This window comes from Phoxinus phoxinus (genome assembly GCF_949152265.1).
Source record: "Phoxinus phoxinus genome assembly, chromosome: 24".
Taxonomy (NCBI): domain Eukaryota; kingdom Metazoa; phylum Chordata; class Actinopteri; order Cypriniformes; family Leuciscidae; genus Phoxinus; species Phoxinus phoxinus.
In genome coordinates this window covers 8,969,493-8,992,796 of record NC_136899.1, presented here as the reverse complement: position 1 = coordinate 8,992,796, position 23,304 = coordinate 8,969,493, and the positions used below count along the sequence as shown (strand labels likewise).

Genomic DNA, 23,304 nt, shown 5'->3' with positions numbered 1-23,304 from the left:
CATTACAACATAAAATATCACATCTATGATTATATAACGATTTGCCGCCTCCTGCTGGAATTACAATTGTAAAAAAAAAAATGTTATGACTGAAAACATTTCTGCATCTCAGATTTTAGTAATGCAAAGATACTAGGCCTACTGGTCAAATATTACGCCGTTACAAGTAAAAGTTGTAAAGACCAAAAAGCTGTAGGCTACTCATTATTAAAAGTAGGCTACTTAAAGGTGCCATGTGTAATGTCTGGCAAAAAAAATCAAGTCATACTCCACATTCCATACCAGATGGGGGCAGTAATACCTCCATAAAGTGAATTGGTCTACGCTAGAGTAACAGACGAGAAACGGCATAGTCTCTATGCTCCGCCCCTACCTTCACAACAACCCTAGAGCCATAGAGGAACGTTGGGTGATGTCAAGTGATTTTGAAACATGACATCTTTTTTGTTTTGTGATCAACTTTTTATTGTCTTTAGAAATAACATGCATTCAAAAAACAGTCAGGGAAGGGGGAGCAACAGACATATTATCCATAATTTAACAATATGAGAGAGGAAAAATAAATAAATAAATAAAAATATATATATAAAAAGTAATAAAAAAATATATAAAATAAAAAATAAAATAAAAAAACACCTTTATATAGTCATTCCTTTATATAGTCCAATATGTTGGAAGAAAAACATTGCCATGCATCAATGGTTCTAGGTTTAGCCTTGTTAATTCGTGCTGTTGTACATTCACAAGTCACTATTTTATGGAGACTATGAATCCAATATGTTTTTGCACACATGTGCGGGGTAAACCAATTCTGTATAATTGTCGTCTTTGCAGCTGTAAACCCAGCAAACAACATTCTCTTTTGCAGTGAACTTATACAGGAGTCAATCGGAACATGACATCTTCAAGCTACTCCCCTTCACCTTGTTCATGTTCGTTTTGTTCATATTACATTTTGAATTGTATATACACATTGTTTGAATTAAATTAATTTGACAGACAGCATTCAGTCAACATCATTGGTCAACATCAGACAGCGCACGTGAACCGATCATCTCTACTATAGTAAAAAAAACACGAACACTGTTGAAAGATACAGTAGGCTACAAATGACCTGTTCGCGCCACAAGTTGTTCTCCGTCCTTAGCGACCGAGTCATTGAATGTGAAACAGCGGCTGCTGACTGCTGTCATCAGAGAGCGAGGGCGCGCGCGCCGCGTTGATACCTCCGTTTCAGTTTCTCGAACCCGCGCAGTGCGGCGGTCAGAACACGGAGACCATTCTGCCCCTAGCTATGCGTGCGAAAGCATGGGAAGCGATCCCGGGCGTGTCAGAATGGGTGCTGAACGTTGTAAAACAAGGCTATGCGCTGCAGTTCGCTCGCCGTCCCCCGCGCTATCATCCTTCCGCTCTCTTCCCTGAATTGAAATGAAGTAGTGGGCTGTACTTTCCACACGATTGACATCAGGTTCAAGTACGCCCACAAGCCGTGCGAGTTATTCGTGTATTGCAGGTTGGCTGGTGGTTATGTTGCCCGCATACCGCCTCCCATGGCCGAAACTGGTATTACAACACCTGTCGGGCCGTGGCTAGTAATGCTAATGCTAATTAAGGTTGATATCTCTGCAGCACTATAACTTGATTTTTTTTAATGACATCATCGCCCTTATTTCTTCTCATTCTTTTGAAGTGTGTAGCTCATTTTTGGGATATTTTTACCTCAATTTTTACACATGGCACCTTTAAGCAGGGCCGGCCCGAGGCATAAGCGAACTAAGCGGCTGCTTGGGGCCCCGTGGCCACCAGGGGGCCCCCAATCGAGTTTTTATTTTATTTTATTTTTTTACACATATTAGATAACTTAAACGAGTGACATAAATGAATGAATGAATAATTCATGACAAGCGAATTCTGATTTTACTATCAATAGGCTATACCTGCTACAACTGCTGCTGTGTCTGCCAGCGTTTGAGTCAAGCGCATAATCTCTAGACACCTCGCGTGCATAGACAATTCGTGGGTGGGGAGACTTCTGTGATGAAAATAGACTTTAACTTTATTAATATGGTTTTAATAATCTTCATAATGTAACCGGGCGTTCGTATAGGGTTCACCTAACACTAACAGAAATAAGAAAATAATAAACGATAGCAGTTTGAAGTCTTCTCCACTTTATTATATTCCACACATCAGATCACTAACTCCAAACCCCCGCGACACTCCAGTACCAAGTGCGCATCTACGGCAAGCCCCGAGGGGAAAAATACATTGCATAGGCACACATATACAACTAGCGCCAGTACATCATTATTATTGTAACAGACTTTGTTGGATTCTGTCATGATGCAATCCAACAAAGTCTGTTACAATAATAATCTATAAATAAATTAAAAAGATTTTGAGGACAGTTACACTGTCAATAATTGTTATTGTTGTTGCTGTTATTATGTTTCTGATTTCTAAGTTTTGTCATTATTTTAGCAAATAATTGAGAGAGTTAGTAAAAGATTAAAGTAAAAGTTAAACGTTTTAAAAACAAAAGTGAAAAATGTATGCATTTCATTATTTAAGTATAATTTTTTTTGTAACATTCTATTTTTGATTATATCCATGTTTGTCTATTTTGGTTTTATTTTGTAGTTGAAGACTGCACATTTATTGCACATTTATTGCACATTTGTAAATAATTTATTTATGTTTTGTGGCAGTGTGTTTTCAGAAGTTTCAAAGAGTTAGTAAAAGAGTAAAGTAAAAGTTAAAACTTTTTTATTTAAGTATCTATTTTTTATTAAGTATTTATTTTTTATTAATACATAACCTCACTGTATTAATTTATAATGTCGCATTATAGCGTGACATTTGTGTCAATAATCGTCAAGCACAGGTGACTCCGCGTGGTGGGAGGGGGCCCCCAAATCAAATTCGGCTTAGGGCCCCCAAAAGGCTCGGGCCGGCACTGCCTTTAAGTATCAAAAGTAAATGTCAATACGTTGTTTTATTATTGCTGCATTGTTGTGTGTATACTTACAGTAGGCCTACCTTATGCCTCTGAATCTATGCCTGCCTACCCTCATATCAATATGCTACAAAAATGTGACTGCATTGTATGTCTGCAAGAAACTTTTTTACCGAAGCAGGATCTAGGAAAATTGAACTCTTTTAAAGGCACAGTAGGCTACTTCCTTGAAAATAAATTCCAGCAAAGCGCTACAACAACCACAATAAAATGACCCATCACAATAATGGTTTACAATAAATTATGTTAAAGAGCTACATATTAAACTTTTGTTCAATAAAAAAAGCTACCTTATTCACCTGTTGAGTAATAAAAACGACATATCCGTGTCGCTGGGCGATATGATAATTATATTTATTTATAAAATAAATAAAACAAAAATAAAAGGCTACAATTCAGATTTTTTTCAGAATGATTGACCGATTCACAATTTATATATATTTTTAATGTTTAAGTCAACTTAAAAACGTAACTACAGTATGATTCAAGTAACATTCTTTTAATAAACCATCTGGTTAAAAAGAAGAAGAAGTTATATTCCAAGTGCACCACACGTGAAGGGATCTATCAACATGGTGTAAATGTAAAACAAATGACTTTATTTGTTAAATATCTTTGCATAAAATATGCATGAAATATGAAGGCAAATATTGTACAAACATATTCTATATACACTCAGAATCAGAAATGCTTCTGGTACATTCAACATGGCCGGATCTGGGCCGACACTATGTTGCTGTCTGGGATATTGATTCATTATTGACATTTGGTTAATTCTGAACAAAAAAGTTTGACAGTGTATCTTTACATAGATAAATAGCTTTAACAAAATGGTACAATTAGTAAAAGTTAATAGAAATTCAACACTGGATTGTTTTTTATGTCATGATTAATAATAGTTATAAAAAGGCTATAATAAAATATAATAGCCCACTTCCTTTCTCTTCTTTTATCCTGACAACAAATCGATCACATTTCAGGATTTAAAAGAAGGCCTGGAAGGTGGTTCAGAGATTGCTGCGTCCCATAGGCTACTGCTGTAAACAAAATGTTCCTCATGTATTCTCATGCAGGTCTGTTGGCGATCTCTTCTGTTAAGCAGGTATCCTCAGATAGACCTCCACTGTTTGTATCAGTCACTGTAAAGAATAGAGAGATCTGTGAATGTGATGCAATGAGGGGAATATTTATTACTTTACTGTTACCAAAAAAACAAACAAACAAACAAACAAACCTCTGATTGGTTGCATCTCTGCAGCCTCTACAAGGGTTTGACTTGATTTTGAACAGCCAACTGCATGGTTTGGAGAATATATAATTGTTGGACAAATAATTTAAGTATAAGTAGCCTATAGATATTTCAAATAAATATTTTGGAGATTCTGATAATCCATACCTTTACATTTTATAGTCACTATTGCTGCGACTGCAGAGACTGCAAGGCATGTGATGACAGTAGCAGGAATCCAACGCTGGGTGGAGCTCTCGGACTGTCTTTCAGCTGTCAACGAAATTAAAAACAAAGAAAATACGTTCTTAGTTGAACATAGGCTACATCAAAAACAAGCGCTGATTATTTTTGTCTTCAAGAAAGATCAATGAAATTTTAACATTACGTCTTGCTGTTTAGTTAGCTGAAACAATCATCCACCAAAGGCTGTGTGTTCAAGAGAGTAGGCCTACCATGATATTGCGGTAAAATCATTGTTATTTACAGATTCGAGCTCAGTTTTACTTCTTATGCAGTTGGCTATATTTTTTTTAAATGTATGTTTTATTATGTAGGATAAGTAATTAATTTTAAACTTGGATCATACTATCATATTAGTTTATTTTCTTTAATAGAAGTAGGCCTATCAGCATCACAATTAACTAAACGTGTGGTGAATTTTATTATTTCACAACTTTGGTTTGAACTTCTAAAAAAGAAAAACAGACAATCGATTAAAACATATTCCAGGTGTTTCTTTATTTCCCCCTTTTTTCCTAGTCAAAATGTTTCAAACAACACATGTTTTCATTATAATTTTGTTTTAATTTAAGTAATTGTTTTTATTTAAAGTGGTTATTTTACACTGATCTATATTATCTTATCTATATTATATTATCACTTTTCATTTTGTGTTGTAATGTCTTTTAACAGATAATTAAGCCACTTCCTTGCTGACGTCATCATTCAGGAAGTGACATCACAAGCATTTGTAAGTACACATGGATTTGATTAATTCTGTGATTGTGTGGCATCAGTTGGTTGGTCTCACTCTAGAAGTAATGTTTGATAAAATTACTGAAATCTTAAGGATACTATCAAGATGTTAAAAGTTAAACAAGGTGAAACTCTAATGTAAACTTGCTCTCAGTCACCCACCAAGCAATGACCAGGTTAATCATTTCATTGTCAATAATCAAGTGATTAACAAAGTGTAGGTGCCCAAGCTTGACCAGTTCATACAGTTCATTGCAACAGAGCTTAAAAGGTTAGGTATAGAAAGAGCAATCCTTTTATAAAAGAGCAACAATAGCTAGGCGTAGCACCAAATGTTGGGCCCCGGTCACAGAACCAAGGGGCGGGCCCCTCACAACAGCACAATATATCAATATATCTTTGTGGGCCCCCCCTTTGCCGAGGCCCCCTGTTACTATGTTCCACTATTACCCCCTGTCCGACGCCCAATATACTAGTCTTCATTAAATAATGATTTATTAATTAAATAACTTCTCTTCAAATATTATAGTTCTTTATTAGGCTGTTTACAGTAGCTAAGCAACTGCATATAAGAATTTAGTATATTAATATAGTCAGATGCTATTTTACAGTTTGGAATGTGGCTTAACGAATCAGATTTCACAACCCAATCTCATTTTACAAGGTGGCGATTTCATATGAATGTGTAAGATTTGGTTATTTGTATGAAATCCTACGAATTTTAGAAAATAAAAACCCTCCCCTAAACGTTTGTGGGAGTAAGCAGAGCGTATTACTGTACATAATATGAGAATGCACAAATTCATGCGAATTAGCCACCAATTTGCCAAAATGTCAAATGGTTACAAATTATGAGAGTGTGTTGGATTTGCTGGTTTAAACATGTTCTCACCAGTCGACGGTGTGACCTTGACCCTAGTACGGACCTCATGCTTGGTCCGGAGAGCAGAGAGGATGCAGGTGTAGAGACCAGCGTGCTCCAGTCTCATCGGCATGAGTAACTGCAGTGACCCGTCCCCACCCTGACCCCTGGCGGTCACCAGTCGCACCCTCTCCTTCCAAACGCTGGAGCTCAGCTGTGTGAGACTGTCATAGGTGTAGACGGTTGAGGACTCGTGTCCTTTGGTGAAGGACCATGTCAGTGTGAAGTTCTGCAGGTTCCATGGAGCCGCACAAGGGATATTCAAATCCTGACCTTCGATGCTAGATATTTCTGTTCAATTGAAAATTGGTTAAAATTCTAAGGTGCTGTTTGAAAGGTGGGAGATAGTATACACTATCTGTTATCTGCATGTAATTGTTTGGTCGGCAATGGAAATATTTGGTGATGCAATTTCATGTAATAATAATGATGATGAAATGCCGTGCAACACGTCCAGACATTTATGAATTTACTCTGAGAGATCAAACCTTTCTCCTGCAGTGATGTCCTCCATGTCTGAGACCTGTAGAATGATTGGACGAGGCAGATGTAGGTCAGATCATTCAGCTTCCTGATCTTGCTCTCCACCGAGTACCGGTCTTGTTTGTCGGCCCTTTTGCGTGTGAAGGTTTGGAGGGCGTCAGGCAGAACGGCTGGCTCTGTGAACAAGGTTACACGGGGAGCTGGGTAGACGTCTCGGGTGGAGCATTTAACTTCCTCGAAACCACTGAGACGTGTCGTCTCGAGGCTCACTGAGTGGATAGGGGCTGGAATGACAGAGATATTTGTTGACGCTGTTTATGGTGTAGTTATCATTTTGAAGTCTCATATGAGTGCTGTGGTATAAATTAGGAACATTTCAATATTATTTTTTTATTTCTAATTACCTTTTTTAAAAGTCCCCCTGTGGTGAAAATCAGGCTTTTAATGTTGTTTATATGTCTATGTGGTGTTTTTAATATGCTTTAAGACAAACCATGTGCAAATTCATAAGTAACACCATTGCTGAGTATGTTCTCCTTAAAACTGCAGTGAACCAAAGATGGTTTAAAATCGCTGGTGTTTCTGACGTCACAAACTACCTTGTAACCAATCACGTCGATGTGTGATCGTCAACGAGTGGGTCTCCGAGCTGGTGCCAGTGAGTGGAGGCGGGGCTAATTTGCAATTTTGCATTCATAGAACCGTGTATACTAAATGAGGAAAGGGTGTAGGGTACATTCAAGCAATTTTAAGGCACGAAGACCTTTTTTTTTCAAGGAAAAATCATTCAAATATGTAATTTTGATGATTTTTAAGCGATCCAATTATTGACTACATGGGGACTTTAAAGATTTTTAAAGGCACAGACCACATGTGTGAGTCTATGGCAGTTTGGATAAAAGTTGTGAAAATGTGAAAGTTGCACTTAGGTTCTAAGGTACCAGGTACCAGGTTCAGCCAGCAGCCATATCACCCTGTAGCCCAAGACTGGTTGCCCACTGAAGCTAAGCAGGGCTGAGCCTGGTTAGTACCTGGATGGGAGACCTCCTGAGAAAAACCAGGTTGCTGCTGGAAGAGGTGTTAGTGAGGCCAACAGGGGGCGCTCACCCTGGGGTCTGTGTGTGTCCTAATGCCCCAGAGAAGTGACGGGGACACTATACTGTCAAAGAGCACCGTCCTTCGGATGAGACGTTAAACCGAGGTCCTGACTCTCTGTGGTCATTAAAAATCCCAGGAAAAAGAGTAGGGGTGTAACCCCGGGCATCCTGGCCAAATTTGCCCCTTGGCCTCTGCCCATCATGGCCTCCTAATCATCCCCATACACTGATTGGCTTCATCACTGTCTCCTCTCCACCAGTAAGCTGGTGTGTGGTGGGCGTTCTGGCGCAATATGGCTGCCGTCGCATCATCCAAGTGGATGGTGCACATTGGTGGTGGTTGAGGAGATTCCCCCTTCTATGTAAAGCGCTTTGAGTGCCGAGAAAAAGCGCTATATAAATGTAATGAATTATTATTATTATTCTGCTTATAAATTTTTATCCTTGTGGTGTACAAATGTAGTTTTAGTACATTTGACTATATAATAATAGGTTTACCCTGGTTGACTATTTTGCCTTCATTTTGAATTTTGTTGTTAAATGTTGTATTACTAACACTTTAACGTATCCAGACTAAACGTTTTGTAATTGTCACAACAATGCCCTGACGTTTTTCTTATTACTACAATCACAGTGCTGCCTACTGTTTAAAAGTTATAATAAGCAGCTATTGTCACATGTATGAACTCGCTTAATAGATAAATAAAGAGTATTTTAATAAGCAAGGAGAACACGTAAGAGTATCAGAACACGTAAGAGTATGTTGTACACATTAACAAACAATACCGGGCAAAGAAACAGGAAACTCAGGTCTTAAATACACGTAAGAATCAAAGATAAAACTGAACAGGTGTGGGTACAAATTAACAAGTGGAACTAGAGAACACAAGAAACAGTGTACAAACCAAAGCAAAATATATTAAGTTTAAATTTTTTTTTTTTTTCCTGTTTAATTCGGAAGTTTATTTAATGGTTATTGCTAGAAAAAAATTAAGTGCTCTAGAGAGGGATTTTTATTATGTCCCCTATTCAACGAAGGTGCCATTATCAAATTGTCACAGTTGAGTGATTGTAAAATAATTGTATATATAATTTTATTTATGATTGCTAAACTCTTGAACATAAACTTGTGATAGCCCACCTTCTACCTTGACTATGATGAAGTGCTCACTGTTCTTTCGACTGCTGGTGACCAGACACCTGTACTTCCCCCTGTCCTGTGGGCCGCTCTTCTGGATATGAAGAGATGCATTACCAGAAGAAATCACTTCGGTGAACAGTGACGTCCTGTTGTTGTGTTGATCAGGCTGATCTAACAGGCCGCTCCCGTGTTTATAACTGTGGATCAGGACATTCTGTCTGAACCAGTATATGATCTCATCGCCAACTGCTTCAAAGACGCATGGTAGGACACAATCTTCTGAGAACATGCAGGTTACCTGGACATCTAGAGTTGTGGCGAAGGGGGAAATGACAGGTTTTACACTAATCAGTTTTAAAAGAAAGTGATTTCTTATAAGGAATTCAAGATATCAAATACTTTGTTTTGTCTAATCTTCAGTCACTCTGAAAGGTTAAGTTATGTACACCTATTTATACGGATCATATACATAATTATCATATTCATGGGTCTGTTCTTGTTTCCTGAGTCGATCTGAGTGCATTTTGAGATCTATAAATTGACCTGAAAATATTTAGGTCATAGTTCAAAAACGGGGCTGGAATACTGGTTTTCCATGTGACCGATAAACATAGACAATTAATCAGGCCAATGTTTTGGTTGTCAGACAGTTTTTTATGAAGTGCTTCGTTCCATTTTTACTCAAATTCCTGCTCTTCTTTTCTTGTGACAACGGGCCATTTAAATGTTGTTTTTAAAAAATATGTCAAATGGTCAGAAGAAAATTGCTGTGCTATAAAAACGCTGGGCTGAATTTCTTTTAGCTCAGCACTTGTGAGTCATATTTTAAAGCATGTAATGACTTCATGGTGTGTCTGAGACGATGAATTGTTCAATTAAACCAGGGATTCTTATGAAAAATGTTCTAGAGAAGCTGCACTGGTGGCCTACAGAAGTGAGTTGTAGTAAAAGGAGTATTACCTGGAGTTTTCCCAGTTGTATCAGCAATAATCCACACCAATATCAAACAAGTCCAAGAATGTGCTGCTGCCATTGCTCTCTTTTTTAAGGCTTGAACTATAGGGGGGAAAACTAAATGAATGCACTCTTCGTCATCTGTATATGTGACCACAATACCGGTCACTTGGGTCAAATTTTTTTTAAATTGAGATTTATACATAATCTGAAATCTGAATAAATAAGCTTTCCATTGATGTATGATTTGTTAGGATAGACAATATTTGGCTGAGATACAACTATTTGAAAGTCTGGAATCTGAGGGTGCAAAAAAAATCGAAACATTGAGAAAATCGCCTTTAAAGTTGTGCATTTGTGTTTGCGATTGTGCTGTATTCACTCACAAAAATAAATGTTTTATATATTTACGGTAGGAAATGTACAAAATATCTTCCTGGAACATGATCTTTACTTAATATCCTATTGATTTGTGTTTTATGCCAAAAATCATTAGGATATTAAGTAAAGATCATGTTGTATGGTTGGCTATTGGCACAAATATACCCGTGCGACTTTTGACTGGTTTTGTGATCCAGGGTCACATATAAACAATAAATCATTATTAACCAGATAACTACTGCTTCCTGGCGAAATATCAGAAGGATTTAAACTTTTAAGAATAAATATAGATGATGTAGCCAAATGTTTAACTCTGAGAACACTAGCATCAGTTAGTTTTATAACATCAGTTAAGTTTAAAATGATTTTGATGTTACCCTTTTTTCCTATGACATTTTAATCCTCATATTGTTTTTTGTTTTGTTTTTGTGTGAAATCTGTCGATCACATTTTTTCTTTTGTACAGTAAGTAGAATCTTCCGGATCACACTCTTGCGATTACTCATGATAACAGCGCATTTGAAGACAGAAAGGAGCACTCAAAGAAGATAACATTATTCCCTTAACACAGACACTTTACTCAATTCAACAAATCTCAAAAGCATATAGTAGATAATAATGAAACTGAATCTCATTAGTTAATTAAAAGTAATGATAGTTTTAGGCCCTCTAAGACTTTAACTGCTTATTATGTGTTGGTTATGATTCAAAAGGCAGACTCACGTGTGTGTGTGTTTTCATAGTGGATGAAGCGTCTTCTCTGATGGTGAACTAGACTAGACTGACTTGTTTATTTTAGGAACACACGTTCATAGTATCAGCATCTGACACTTTAGGGCTGTTACATGAATGGGTGGAGTTTTATAATTTTTCATTGAGCGAAAAATACTTATTGACTGAAAATATAGAATGTTCTAAAAACAATATACCTGTAAAAAAGACCATTTTATTTTCTGTAGAGGACATATCAAAATGTTTGGTTGGTAATTTCGTTTTCTTGGTTTATTTGTATTATTTTGTATTTATAATTTGTATTGGATCAATTTAGGCTTTCAAAATAGGCTTTCTTTATGCATCATTCATTTTAATTTAGTTACTATTAAGTTAGTAATTTAGTTCATTTTAGTTAGTAAAAACCTGAACCCAAACTTTCAAACGGTAGTGTACATCTTCTGAAACTTTCACAATATTTAATGATAATAACAACGTGTTTTCACTAAATGAACAATATTCTTATGAAATATGTGAACACGCATTATTGCAATATTTGATGTTTTATAAGTTGCCCCCAAAACATGCTAATATAAAAATAGGCATCATATACAATATACATTTGACTACACAAATATTGTCTCAATGGTAAATGTAAAACTGACTGTGAAAATTTGTTTTTGCTATTTCTCCTCTTAGTCTTTCATTCAAAATATTCACCAAAATCGAACCTTTAATTAAAGTCAAATAAATCTTCAATAAATAAATATCATAAAACAAATATTTATTTTCTGAAATATATGTATTCCACAATTATTGGCACACCTTCATGTAATACTTTGTGCAACCTCTCTTTGCCAAATTAACAGCTCTGGATCATCTCCATGCGTAATAAGGTTGATGAACATATGGCAAGAGATTTGAGACAGTTCCTCCATACAGAATTTCTTCAGATCATTCAGATTCAGTGGTCCATGCTTGTGGACTTATATGGGGTTTGGGTCAGAGGACAGCTACATGTTCATTGCAAAACCTTCATTCTGTAGTCAGAGATGTACTTCAGATCAAAGTCATGCATGCTGCAAGATTCAACCATGTCCCAGTTTAAGCTTCCTGACAGGGTCTGCTGGTACTTGAGTTTATGATACCGTGTATACTAACAAGTTGCCCAGGGAAATGAGCTCCACAGCATTAAAGATCATACTTCACAGTTGGTGTGAGGTACTTTTCTATATGTGTCTGTCTATGCCAATCCTTTATTTTGGTCTCATCTGACCATAAAACCAACTGAAAGTTCCAGCAACACCTGGCAAACTGTGCGATGCAGTTTGAAGTCACCAAAGGCTTTTTTTATTCTAACCTTCCCAAACAAGTTGTGGTTTTGGTTTTGGAGACTTTTTGACCCCCAAAACCCAACTAGCATCTGCAATTCTCCAACTTTGATACTTACAGTTCTTTTGGCGACTCAATCCATCCTCCTCAGTGCGTGTGGGGCCAATATCTTCAGACCATTTCCGGTGGATGTAAGCTTCTTAATTATTGCCCAGATAGTGGAAATTAGTATTTAACAATTAAATTATTAGCAATTTCATGATTTGTGAAGCTCGACAACCTTTTGTCACACATCACTACTCTATCTCAGGTATTTGCTAGTGATTAATGGCTATATATAGGAATAGGTGTTTCACTTCATATTCAGTTTCCAGTGAAACAGGAAGTCATGACTTATCACTTAAGTGTTCCTGATCACTAAGGTAATCTTAAAAACATATCGTATGGGAATTTTTACTCATTAGAATTTGAATGATCATCATTTTGTCATACCTATTTAGGTGAAAATTATTCCACATTTATATTTTGTGCAAATTAACTTCAATTAAAGGTTAGATGTATGTAATTATTCTGAATGAAAGACTAAGAATAGCAAAAGCAAATGTTCACAGCCAGTTTTACTCATATTTATCAAGGGTGCCAATGTTTGTGGAGCCCATAGGGTTGGTAATCTTCCAATATTTGCACAATAAAAAAACGTTGAGATGTATTTTTTTTTATTGTATTGCCGGGTGCAGTGAGACTAAAGATCATTTGTAAGGGTCGATTGTCTTTTTTATTACAGGAAGTGATCTCTCCTTTTTTTCTTCGATATGTTGCCCCGGTCCTCTTGTGATATGGTTAGCTAACCAGTAAAAGTCAATGCAGATACAGTATCTGTGATGATGTCTCTGGTGCTGATCAGGCCATAATCCGCCAGATTAGGAAATGCACTGGGATTACTGGACACAGGGAGTCCGCGATTGGTTTATGATTTTTTTCTCTCTTTGTATCTGTCCATTCTATGATCTTGCACTCTCTCCCATCCCCCTCTCTCTATGCTTCTGTAATGTAATTGATTGTGTTAATGTGATTTGATTGGTTAGCCCCTGAGCTTTTTATAATAATAACTAATGATGGAATGTGCCTGAAACTGGAGCACATCATCAGGTGATGCCAGAGCGGCGTTTTACAAAACAGAGCAACACAGATTAAATGTTTTAGGAATACTGCCTTCAAAAGTTAATTTGCTGTGATATTTATTCTTAGATGTCTAATCTGACGATTTGCAAATCTTCTCTGGATTACATGTTGTTTTCTAGAAAAAAGGTGAACAAGAGGACGAGGACAAGATTACATCAATTTACGTCAATGCCACTTGTCACTTTGATGTTTAGGTTCATCTAATTGTCTTTTATTTGTTCGTTGTTTAGTTTCCACCTCTCAGCATCAGCGTATGAAGTGGACATCAGTGGACAGGTATGACTGGCTTATCTTCAACAGAGACAGAACAAAGCTATAACGCCTGGCATGAGGAAATCCCGATTAGAGATGGTCCCAGCCCACTGTGTAGGTTAAGGGAAGATCCACCAGCTACAGATAAGAGGATTTGAGAGGAATTAATGCCAGTCTTTTATTACTGTAAGAATAAATTCCCATTGATTTATGTTTGGGTGACAAAGCACCACCGAGTCGACGACAGCGGGACCAACCAGACACATGATGACACATACAATCAGCTGAAGTATGCGGTGATGGATGCTGAATATATGATGTAAGACCATCCAACAAACTAGTTTAAGATTTACAATTCTTCTGGGAGACGTGCGAACATCAGGAGAGGTCACCAGGACTACCGTACCGTTTCCCAGCGCCCTCTCAGTTGAGGTTTGCTGGGGATGGCCAGGACCCAGGAACCATCCTGCCTTGGCTCCGTCACCGTGGAAGATTTCTGGACCCTAGCTACAGGAACAAGAGACCCAGAAGAAGAAGGACAGGTCTTCCGTCATCGTATTTGGCCATGAAGCTATTCCTGCTGACCCTCAGGCTGTTGTGCCTTGCTTGTCTCTGGCCCGTGACCCTGCTCAACAACCGCTACCCTAACCGGAAGAAAAACAAGGATGTTTACTTGGTTGAGCACGCCAAACACAGATTCAGAGGGTGAGTCATGAATATTTCAACTCTTTAGCATGTTTGGGGTCAGTATGTTACACTTCATTTTAAGGTGTCTGTGTCACATTGTAATTGTAATGACACATTGTAAATAAAGTATGAAGTAATAATTATTAACTACATACATACTTACTATATAGGGTTAGGATTAGGGTGTTAAGGTTAGTTGCATGTAATTATGCACAATTTATTATAATTAATTACTATAGTCTAATGTGTAACAAGGACCCTAAAATAAAGTGTTACCAAAATTAATACTTTATTCAGCAAGGATGCATTAAATTGTTTGAAGGTGACAGTAAAGACATTACTTATACAAAAAACCCTATTCCAAATAACTGTTCTTTTCAAACATTCTATTCCTCGAAGGCTTCTAAAAATAGTATCATGGTTTCCACAACAATATTAAGCAACACTGTGTAACGTTTACTGTAAAGTTGAGCGAGTGGATCTCTGAGCTGGTGTGAGTGAGTGGAGGCGGGGCTAATTTGCATATTAAATGAAGCCAGGGTGTAGGCTAGAGTTATACTCAAGCTATTTTAAGGCATGAATAAAAATGTTTTGCACAGGAAAAACAGTTAAATATGTAATTTTGGTGATCAAAGATGAGTTTTAAGAGATAAAATGATTGACAACAGAGGGACTTTTTTAGTTAAATTTAAATATATATATATGTTAGTTAAAAAATATATTATTATTAATGTGCATTTATTAGTTTTAGTTGATTTAGTTTGAGTTATTTTACTATTTTAATTTACAGCCTTGGCAACTATCTGAAATAAAATAAGTTTCAGTTAACGTTCATTTAGTTTTAAGTAGTGAAAAGTTTTTTTATGATTTTAGTTTTAGTTAACAATAATAACCCTGCATTGAGACAATAGCAAATGCATAAAGAAGGGTAGAAAAGTTAAGTTGTAGGGAACACACGGTAATAGTTCCATGGATCATCGAATCTCCTCTGTACTATGTGTCTAAATGAGAAATAAAGTGAGGTTTTAATCTATTGTTGGTGGTTTCTATGTTACCACAGCGTAATGAGTCACACAACCTGAAGAGTGCCAGTATTCTTTCATTCTGTAATTAAAACCATCCTGGTGCCATCATCTGTTTTTTTGGAGAGCAGCCAAAGTTCTGTTTGGCATTAACATCACGCCTGCAGATTCCCTAAAAAGCCTGTGTTTTTACAGTGTCAGCCAGGTTTTCCAGGTACAGCTTTTGTTAATGCATAATATGTCATTGCATTGAATATTTATAAAAGCCTTTAGAAAGAGATAATAAGAGGTTAATAGGTACATTTTCTAGGGCATTTCACTCTTAATGCAGTGCTCTATCCAAGAGAGTTTTTAGTTTTTAAAATTTAAAGGTGATATTTTTACATTTATATTATATAACTATGTTTTATATTATTGTGATTTTAATCACAGCGGTGTACAGCAATCTCGCAGCGTGCATTGTGTCATTAGTGCTGTGTTTTTGTTAGGATGATTGCGTAATGAGTCTATCACGTAGTCATTAGTGGTTGTGTGGTGTATTCAGTTTGAGGTTTAATTTTGTAATTGCTCTTCGGTGTGCAATTAACTTTGCCATGGAATGAGCGCAGCGTGATTGACAGTATATTTGGGGTTTCAATTAAAGCGCGCAGATGAAAAGTCTATGTTAGGGGAAACATCGCACGTGTATGACTGACCTCCACTAGTTTCTGCCGTGTTTTTGTTCATGTCTCATCTATTAAGGCTCAGAAAATAGCTTGGCTTCTGGAAGCGCTCCAAATCACAGTTCATTTTCACAACCTGGCACACACAACCGCCGTTGTTAAACAAGCTGCTTTTTATAAATCATCCCTTTATTGGCTGAGAAATTATTTTCAAATTACAGATGCACTGAGGCAGATGTTTGATGGTCACGTTCTGGATGGAAACAAAACATCCAACTGTTTTATTTCTCTGTAATGCAAAGGCCCACCTGCTCACAGGGCCTCGGGACAATATTCCCGTTGCTTTTGCAAAACCAATCTTTCTTCTGACCATTTTTCTCATTCTTTCAGACGGATTGACTACAAATTAAAGCGTAAGGACAGCACCAAGTCCCTGCTCATCAAAACCGAACAGCTGCTAAGGATCGAAGACCACGACTTTGCCATGAGGCCTGGATTTGGAGGTCAGGATGCACTGTTTATTTGCTCCAATTATCAATTACCATCACAATCCTGAAAATCACAATTAGAGTGTTCTTTTTATTAAATCTGATTAAAAATGGGCTGTACCATTTTGTCGTGTCAGAGGGCAGAACGAGGTGTTACCATCTCCCTATTCGGGGGGAAAGCGGCCAGAGGTGACTTTGACAGGGCGAGTGTGGTCCTAAATTCAAACATGACCCAGATTGTGCAAAACACAAATTAGACAATGGGTGTTGAGGACACAGATGTGCTTTGGTGGACAGTAATCTGGATTACATCCCAGGCCTGTTAACACGGATGGAAAAGTGCTAATGTTATCATTTTTACACATATTTGAATTCTTAAGACATACAATGCAATGTATGAAATATAGTAGCATGGCTGCGATGTGACACAGACTTTTCGAGAAAATTAATTTAACCGTATGATTTTAAATTAAGTTTGCTTAGCTTTAAATGATAAAACAATAGATAGGGAAGTTACTTTGTACATCATCTTTTTATTGTTCTGTTATTGTAAAGTTTTTGTTTGAGATTTTGGTTAAATACTGATATGGAAATGAAAACAAAAACTTTACAATAACAGAACAATAAAAAGATGATGTACTGATATGGAAATTAAAACAAATGTTAGAGCTTTTCCAGTGCTAAACCATGTTAATGAACATAAAAAAGAAAATACACTTTAAAAAGAAGAAAAAGAAGTACACTTTAGAATATACTTGAGTGGGAACTAAATGTAATGTTTTCGGGCACTTATTCAATGTTATTTGCAATTAAAATGAAAATGTATTTTTTATGTATAATTTCTATTCCCACTGTTTTTTTTAATGTAATTAAAAAAAATTCTGTTGCCTTTGAAATATGGTTAAAATGTCCTGTCAAATGTAATGACAAGCATTTTTGTTAAACTAATACTTCAATGCAATTGCTATTGAAGTTTAATATTGAAAAATACATTATAGGTAAAATTAAATCAAATAAAATATTTTGCATGTGCTTAAGTATATGTTAGTCAACATAAGTGTACTTCTTTAAAGCATGACAAAAGATTATTAAAAAATGATTTAAAATGTACCTTAAAGTAACACTTTTTAATCTGACATTATTAACAAAGAGCACTTTTTAAAAGTGTGTTAAGAAACAGCCATGAAAGTGTTCTCTTTTTATGTACAATTCAGTATTAAGCACACTACTTATTCTCAAGGGCCTAAAAAATTTATCAGGTCTCATCCAAATCTTTAATAATATTAAAAACATATTAAACTGTAAACTATAACGCATACATGTACATAAATGACTAATAGACGTTACATACACGGCTCACTGTGTGTATGGTGGCAACTACATGCAAGCATAAATAATTGTATTGCTTCCTTTCAACCAGCAGGGTGACGCTCTAATCTGCCAGTGCTTTAAAAGAGAAAGAGATGTTTTGATAAAAGAGTAGTTTATTGGTGTGTAGGCTTTCTTTTACATGATTAAAGAAGATCAAGAGGTGGAACCAGGCTTTGAATGGTGTCCTTCAGTCAGTAACCACTGATAATTAATGATGGGACAAATAGGATTAGAGTAACATTTTGAGCTCCATATGCTCTCTCTGTAGGAGCAAAGGAGGCAGATTCTCACTAAGTTGATATCAAAGGCATTGCTGTTGTCGCAAATGTATTGTGTCTTCTGCTCTGCAGGATCTGCCATCCCTGTGGGCATTGATGTGCAGGTGGAGAGTATAGACAGCATCTCTGAAGTAAACATGGTAAAAGTGCATATTCGCTTTGTATTTAATAGAGCAATGTTCTGGATCCTTAATGGTTCCTTTAATTCATGTTTTAGTACTTCTATTGAATAAATATTTGGAATAAAGACATTATGACGTAATTTAAATAATAAATACATATAAAAAAAGTGTTTGCACAGACTTTAAAAGTTTCTAATCAAATGTATTCTTTGCAAACTTTTTGCTCTTGTAAAAGCAGGCCTTCAGCTTCTCACAAAGTAAATCTCAGCAATATGGGTCTTCTTGGTAAATGTCAAAAACTTTTATTTGCACCAAAATGCCAGTCACTGCCCTGCACTGTTGCTCGTAATAAGTTGTCATGTTTATCTATAAGGTCAGTAAAATGTAAAGGTCTCTCTCAGGACTTCACGATGACCCTGTACCTGAGGCATTATTGGAAGGATGAGCGCTTGGCTTTTCCCTCCAGTAACAATCTGAGCCGCACATTCGATGGTCGGCTGGTGAAGAAGATCTGGAAGCCTGATGTCTTTTTCGTACATTCCAAGCGCTCCTTCATCCATGATACCACCATGGAAAACATTATGCTGAGGGTTTACCCAGACGGCAACATCCTTTACAGCGTCAGGTAGAAGCCTATAACCTCTGCTGATTCATTTCCTTCATATGTAAATGTTTTAATTGTGGAATATTCTCTTTATTGTAGGATCACAGTTACTTCTCTGTGCTCAATGGACTTCAGTAGATTCCCGTTGGACACTCAGAATTGTTCCCTGGAACTGGAGAGCTGTGCGTGTCCACCTAGAAACATCCTCAGTTCTTGTGTCATTTTTATTGAGTCCCACCTTCATTGTTTTTTAGTTGATATTTTACAGGTTGGGAAAATGTGACCGTCGTGTGTATCATTTCATTAAAGGAACATTTCATTGTCGTTACAGAAAAAGTGCTTGTGGCGTAATGCAATGAATGTTAAAATGCACTGTTGAACGTATAGCAACACGTCTAAACATTATTATATTGGCATGAGACTAGTGTGGCAAAACTCCCATCAAAAGACAAGACCTGACCAAGAAGAATGAAAACACAAGGACTTAAACACATACAGGGTAATTGACTAACAACACAATAAGGGAATGAGAGCAACACAGGAAACAGGAACTGACCCAAATACAAACCAAAAGTCTAGAAAACAAGAGCACAGACACAGAGTACATTACAGCTGGTAATACATCTAAATGGCTATTTGGCTTTTGGTTAACTTTATCCAGCCTGCTTTTAAACCTGTGGATGACAAGGAGACATTTCATTTCATTTCATTTTAAGTGCCTTGCTACAACTGCCAGTTTTAACTACCAGTCAAAGTTGTTTTCTGTAGAAACCAGCATTACTCCACAAATGCCGTTGATAATATTTACATCTAGAAAATTCCTCTTCATATTATCCATGTATTTAACCATGAATTAAACAGGCACGCTTTCTTTTACCTTTTTTCTTTGTCTTACGGCTCCCGCTCTTCTGTCCCATTCAGATGCATATAATGAGAACGACCTCATGTTGTACTGGAAAAATGGCAATGACTCTCTAAGGACAGATGAAATTGCCCTCTCTCAGTTCTTCATTGAAGAGTTCCACCCTTCACACGGTCTGGCCTTGTACAGCAGCACAGGTAAGAGGCTCTTTTCTCTCCTTCTATGTATTCATGCTACGACATACAGTATATTGTGTCTTTGTTCTTGCTACAGTAGTAATATATCAGTAGGTCATTAATTACAGGCTTTACACGTGTTTCTGTCAGGCTGGTACAACAGGCTCTACATCAACTTCATCCTCAGAAGACACATATTCTTCTTCATGCTGCAAACGTATTTTCCCACTATGCTGATGGTGGTGCTGTCCTGGGTGTCTTTTTGGATCGACAGGCGGGCGGTACCGGCCCGTGTTTCGCTTGGTGCGTAACACTTGTCCACACACATGCACTAGTTTAAATGTTTATCTAATAAATTATTTCTTGTCTTGTAGTTAATTCACTCTTGTTGTGTATGAATAAGCCTTGTTAGACTGCGGTCCAGTGTGATGAACGTTTTAGTTGCTTAGTTGTCTCATAGTTGCTTAACTAAGTCGTAACGTTTTTCCTAATGCCTAGTTCACACTACAGGATTTTAAGCCCGATTTAAGCCCGATTTGCAAATCGTTGAGCTCGCCGACAGGTCGGGTTGTTATCGCGTGCAAATCGTGGGGGATTAGCGGCCGATGAACGCTCGCCAATCTGTTAGTATGAAAGAGCCAACAACGCATTAAAGACGCTCGACAAGAAGGCTGCACAATGTGATTTAGACAAGCAGGACTTGGTCCGTGATCAAAATCACTTCAATTAATCACAGGCCAATTTGTCAGAAACTTTGTTAATTTCTTGGTTTCTTATATTTCCGTTCAGACAGCATTACTGAAATTATTTACATTTGTGGCTTCTAAAAATTAGAAGGGGCCTGATTCGATTACAAAATGCAGTTGTCAGTCTTATTTAAAATCATACTATGTGTGAATACAGCTGTTTATCACTCAAATACAGCCTATAGCCTGTTTTTGTGGCGTCATAGTGGGTAGCTCCACCCATTTCGAAATTTCCTTGGTCCAGAATTCTGCTAAACCTGTTCTGATTGGGTCGCTGGTAATTTAACTCTAGACTAGCCCTAAAATCTGATTGGGAGAATCAACAAAGATGTTGATCAAGAAAGCACTGCATTTTGTAACAAAAAATAAGTCTGAAAGCGCTGCCACGTTAGCGAAATTATGTGGGCAAAAAAGGTCCATTGTCTATTGCCAATAGTGTAGCATTGAACAGTTTAGATTACTCTGATTTTTTTTTTTAGCAAAATGTATGTCTCTTGCATTTTTGTTCAATTCAGGCATCACTACAGTGTTGACTATGTCCACCATAATTACTGGAGTGTCAGCGTCCATGCCTCAGGTATCATATGTGAAAGCGGTGGACATCTATTTGTGGACCAGCTTCCTGTTTGTGTTTCTGTCCGTCATCGAGTACGCAGCTGTCAACTACTTCACCACCAAGGAGGAAATGAAGAAACTCAAACAATTAAAGGTCAACATTTCCTTAAAGATGACATTCTCAGTTCATTGACTTTGGGTTTGATAAAAATGTATATTTTCAGTTTTATGATACTACTACTACTACCACTACTATGATACTAATACATATCAAGAGAAGATGACAAAATATAAAAATATTGGTAAAATATTGTAATAGCTCATTAAATTAATTCTGGGGTAGGCTAGGCGACGAAGGATCTATCTGTTGTATCATTTGCTTTGTCCCAATTCACATACTATCTATCCTAAATAGTATTCGAAATTAGAATTAGCGTGTCCCAAATCGCAGTGTTAAAGTATTCCAAAGATACCCGGGCCGGATGGTCTACTTATTCCGGTTATAATCCGAAGTGCAGCACTCTAATGGCTAATATTGGTGACAACCCATTGCGCATTGAACAAGGATTTGATTAGAACTACAAACACGAATAAATCGTGTAACAAACAAACAAACAAAAAACATGGTGGATGTGCCAGACCGACTCGACTGTTAAGTAGAGTGGTTTTGATAAAGGGGTTTTTATGTAAGTTTAGTAAGTGATTAGTAATTAGAATCTTACCTGATGAAAATATTTATTCAGTGTTATACACATTTATGTCATCATCTGCAACAGTATTGTGAACTTTTATAAAGATACGTTTGGTCATTAACTTTTAAACTAACTTAAAAGAACTCTCCTCTTAAGACCCACGACTGGCAGATCAACGTGCTATACTGTAGCATATGTCTCCGATATGGTAGGAAATTAAATGTGGAGGATTTTAACGGTGACAAGATGATTGAAAGGGGCAGTTTAAACGGTGACAGGGTGCAGAACGGTCCGTTAAAGACGCAATTATGACGAAGTAGTATGTCTCATTGTTTGCCTCCTATTCCGCTTCTTTACAAAAACAGTAGGCTGAAGGCACTTCATTGCCCAGGAAACGAAGGACTCATTTCAAGGCTGCATTTGAAGGAGCCTTTGAATTGGGACAGCCTTCGTCGTGCCGCAGTCGGAACGTTAAATACGGCCTTTGAAGGGCGCAGCTGCAGTTTTCAAATAAGCCTGAAGGACTTGATTAGTTGGATCAGGTGCGTTTAATTAGGGTGATAGCTAAACTCTGCATGGGTATGGGCCTCCAGGAAGATTTGCACCCCTTCTTCAAATGGATAGTTCAGCTATAAATGGACATATGACAGCATAAAAAATGATTAAAGAATCTTATGTATTTTAGCTACTTTGTCAAGTCCTGAATGAAAAAAAAAAGAACTTAAAAAGAATGCATGCGCTATATTTTAAAACTTAAGTCATACAACAAATTTGCTGCTCTCAAATCAAATATGGCGCTTGTCAAACCTGCCATTTTTTTTTAGAGTAAGATAATTAAATAGTTTGGTGCCCAATCTCTTGCGTAATTATATGTGAAATATATTGTACTTTAAAAGATCTTACCACAGGAATTTCAGAAAAAGTTAATTGTTTTTGTCTTCTACAGCTCTCAGACTACGATGCATCTCAAGCCATGGCATTCGATGGATGTTTCCATGACCAGGACATAGAGCTCAGCTCATTTCCTCGGCTGTCTGACCTAAACACGGACCCGTGCGTGTCCTCACGGAACTCCACAACGCCTGACCTCCCTCCTATCCTGGGCACGCGCCTCCGTCGACGGCGTTCCATCCGCCAAAGTGTCAACCATATCATGAACAACAGTTACAAGATAGACTCCTATTCAAGAATATTATTTCCTTTAGCATACTTTCTCTTCAATGTCATCTACTGGAGCATCTACTCCTGAGCGAGAGAAAACCGGCCTGCTCAGAGTTTATAAGACTCTCATACACTTGATGGCTTGAGTGTGATCACATGCCATAATGATAGAATTCACACTCACACTCACACAAAAACTGT

The 23,304-nt window shown here is 37.1% G+C and overlaps 2 protein-coding genes across 7 annotated transcripts; one reads left to right on the top strand and one right to left on the bottom strand.

Moving 5' to 3' along the window:
- Positions 1-3,441: 3,441 nt before the first annotated feature.
- hhla2b.1 (HERV-H LTR-associating 2b, tandem duplicate 1) lies at positions 3,442-10,986 on the bottom strand. Of its 2 annotated transcripts, none has more exons than XM_079602545.1 (8): positions 10,924-10,986; positions 9,826-9,921; positions 8,866-9,171; positions 6,633-6,911; positions 6,115-6,435; positions 4,413-4,517; positions 4,251-4,310; positions 3,442-4,155 (listed from the first exon to the last, which is right to left on the bottom strand). In XM_079602545.1, the coding sequence occupies exons 2-8, from the start codon at positions 9,896-9,898 to the stop codon at positions 4,082-4,084; spliced, it is 1,218 nt and encodes a 405-aa protein (XP_079458671.1). In that variant the 5' UTR covers positions 9,899-9,921; positions 10,924-10,986; the 3' UTR covers positions 3,442-4,081. The 2 variants fall into 2 exon arrangements, with proteins under 2 accessions (XP_079458671.1, XP_079458672.1); XM_079602546.1 differs by lacking the exon at positions 10,924-10,986 and adding an exon at positions 10,578-10,716.
- On the top strand, positions 4,559-23,301 carry LOC306993069 (gamma-aminobutyric acid receptor subunit rho-3). Of its 5 annotated transcripts, none has more exons than XM_079602540.1 (11): positions 4,559-4,711; positions 5,160-5,217; positions 13,656-14,382; positions 16,439-16,551; positions 18,258-18,325; positions 18,709-18,932; positions 19,011-19,093; positions 19,833-19,970; positions 20,100-20,252; positions 21,211-21,404; positions 22,889-23,301. In XM_079602540.1, exons 3-11 carry the CDS (start codon positions 14,243-14,245, stop codon positions 23,189-23,191), a joined length of 1,416 nt encoding a protein of 471 aa, XP_079458666.1. In that variant the 5' UTR covers positions 4,559-4,711; positions 5,160-5,217; positions 13,656-14,242; the 3' UTR covers positions 23,192-23,301. The 5 variants fall into 5 exon arrangements, with proteins under 5 accessions (XP_079458666.1, XP_079458669.1, XP_079458668.1 ...); XM_079602543.1 differs by having other exon boundaries at positions 4,581-4,711; positions 20,078-20,252; XM_079602542.1 differs by lacking the exon at positions 4,559-4,711 and adding an exon at positions 8,921-9,129 and having other exon boundaries at positions 5,182-5,217.
- Positions 23,302-23,304: the final 3 nt, after the last annotated feature.

Coding starts and splice junctions, on each gene's coding strand:
- LOC306993069 (XM_079602540.1), top strand. CDS start 14,243: ATGAAGCTATTCCTGCTGACCCTCAGGCTGTTGTGCCTTGCTTGTCTC. Junction 14,383..16,438: donor GCCAAACACAGATTCAGAGG/GTGAGTCATGAA, acceptor TCATTCTTTCAG/ACGGATTGACTACAAATTAA. Junction 16,552..18,257: donor CATGAGGCCTGGATTTGGAG/GTCAGGATGCAC, acceptor TCTGCTCTGCAG/GATCTGCCATCCCTGTGGGC.
- hhla2b.1 (XM_079602545.1), bottom strand. CDS start 9,898: ATGGCAGCAGCACATTCTTGGACTTGTTTGATATTGGTGTGGATTATT. Junction 6,912..8,865: donor CATCATAGTCAAGGTAGAAG/GTGGGCTATCAC, acceptor CTGTCATTCCAG/CCCCTATCCACTCAGTGAGC. Junction 4,156..4,250: donor AGAGATGCAACCAATCAGAG/GTTTGTTTGTTT, acceptor TATTCTTTACAG/TGACTGATACAAACAGTGGA.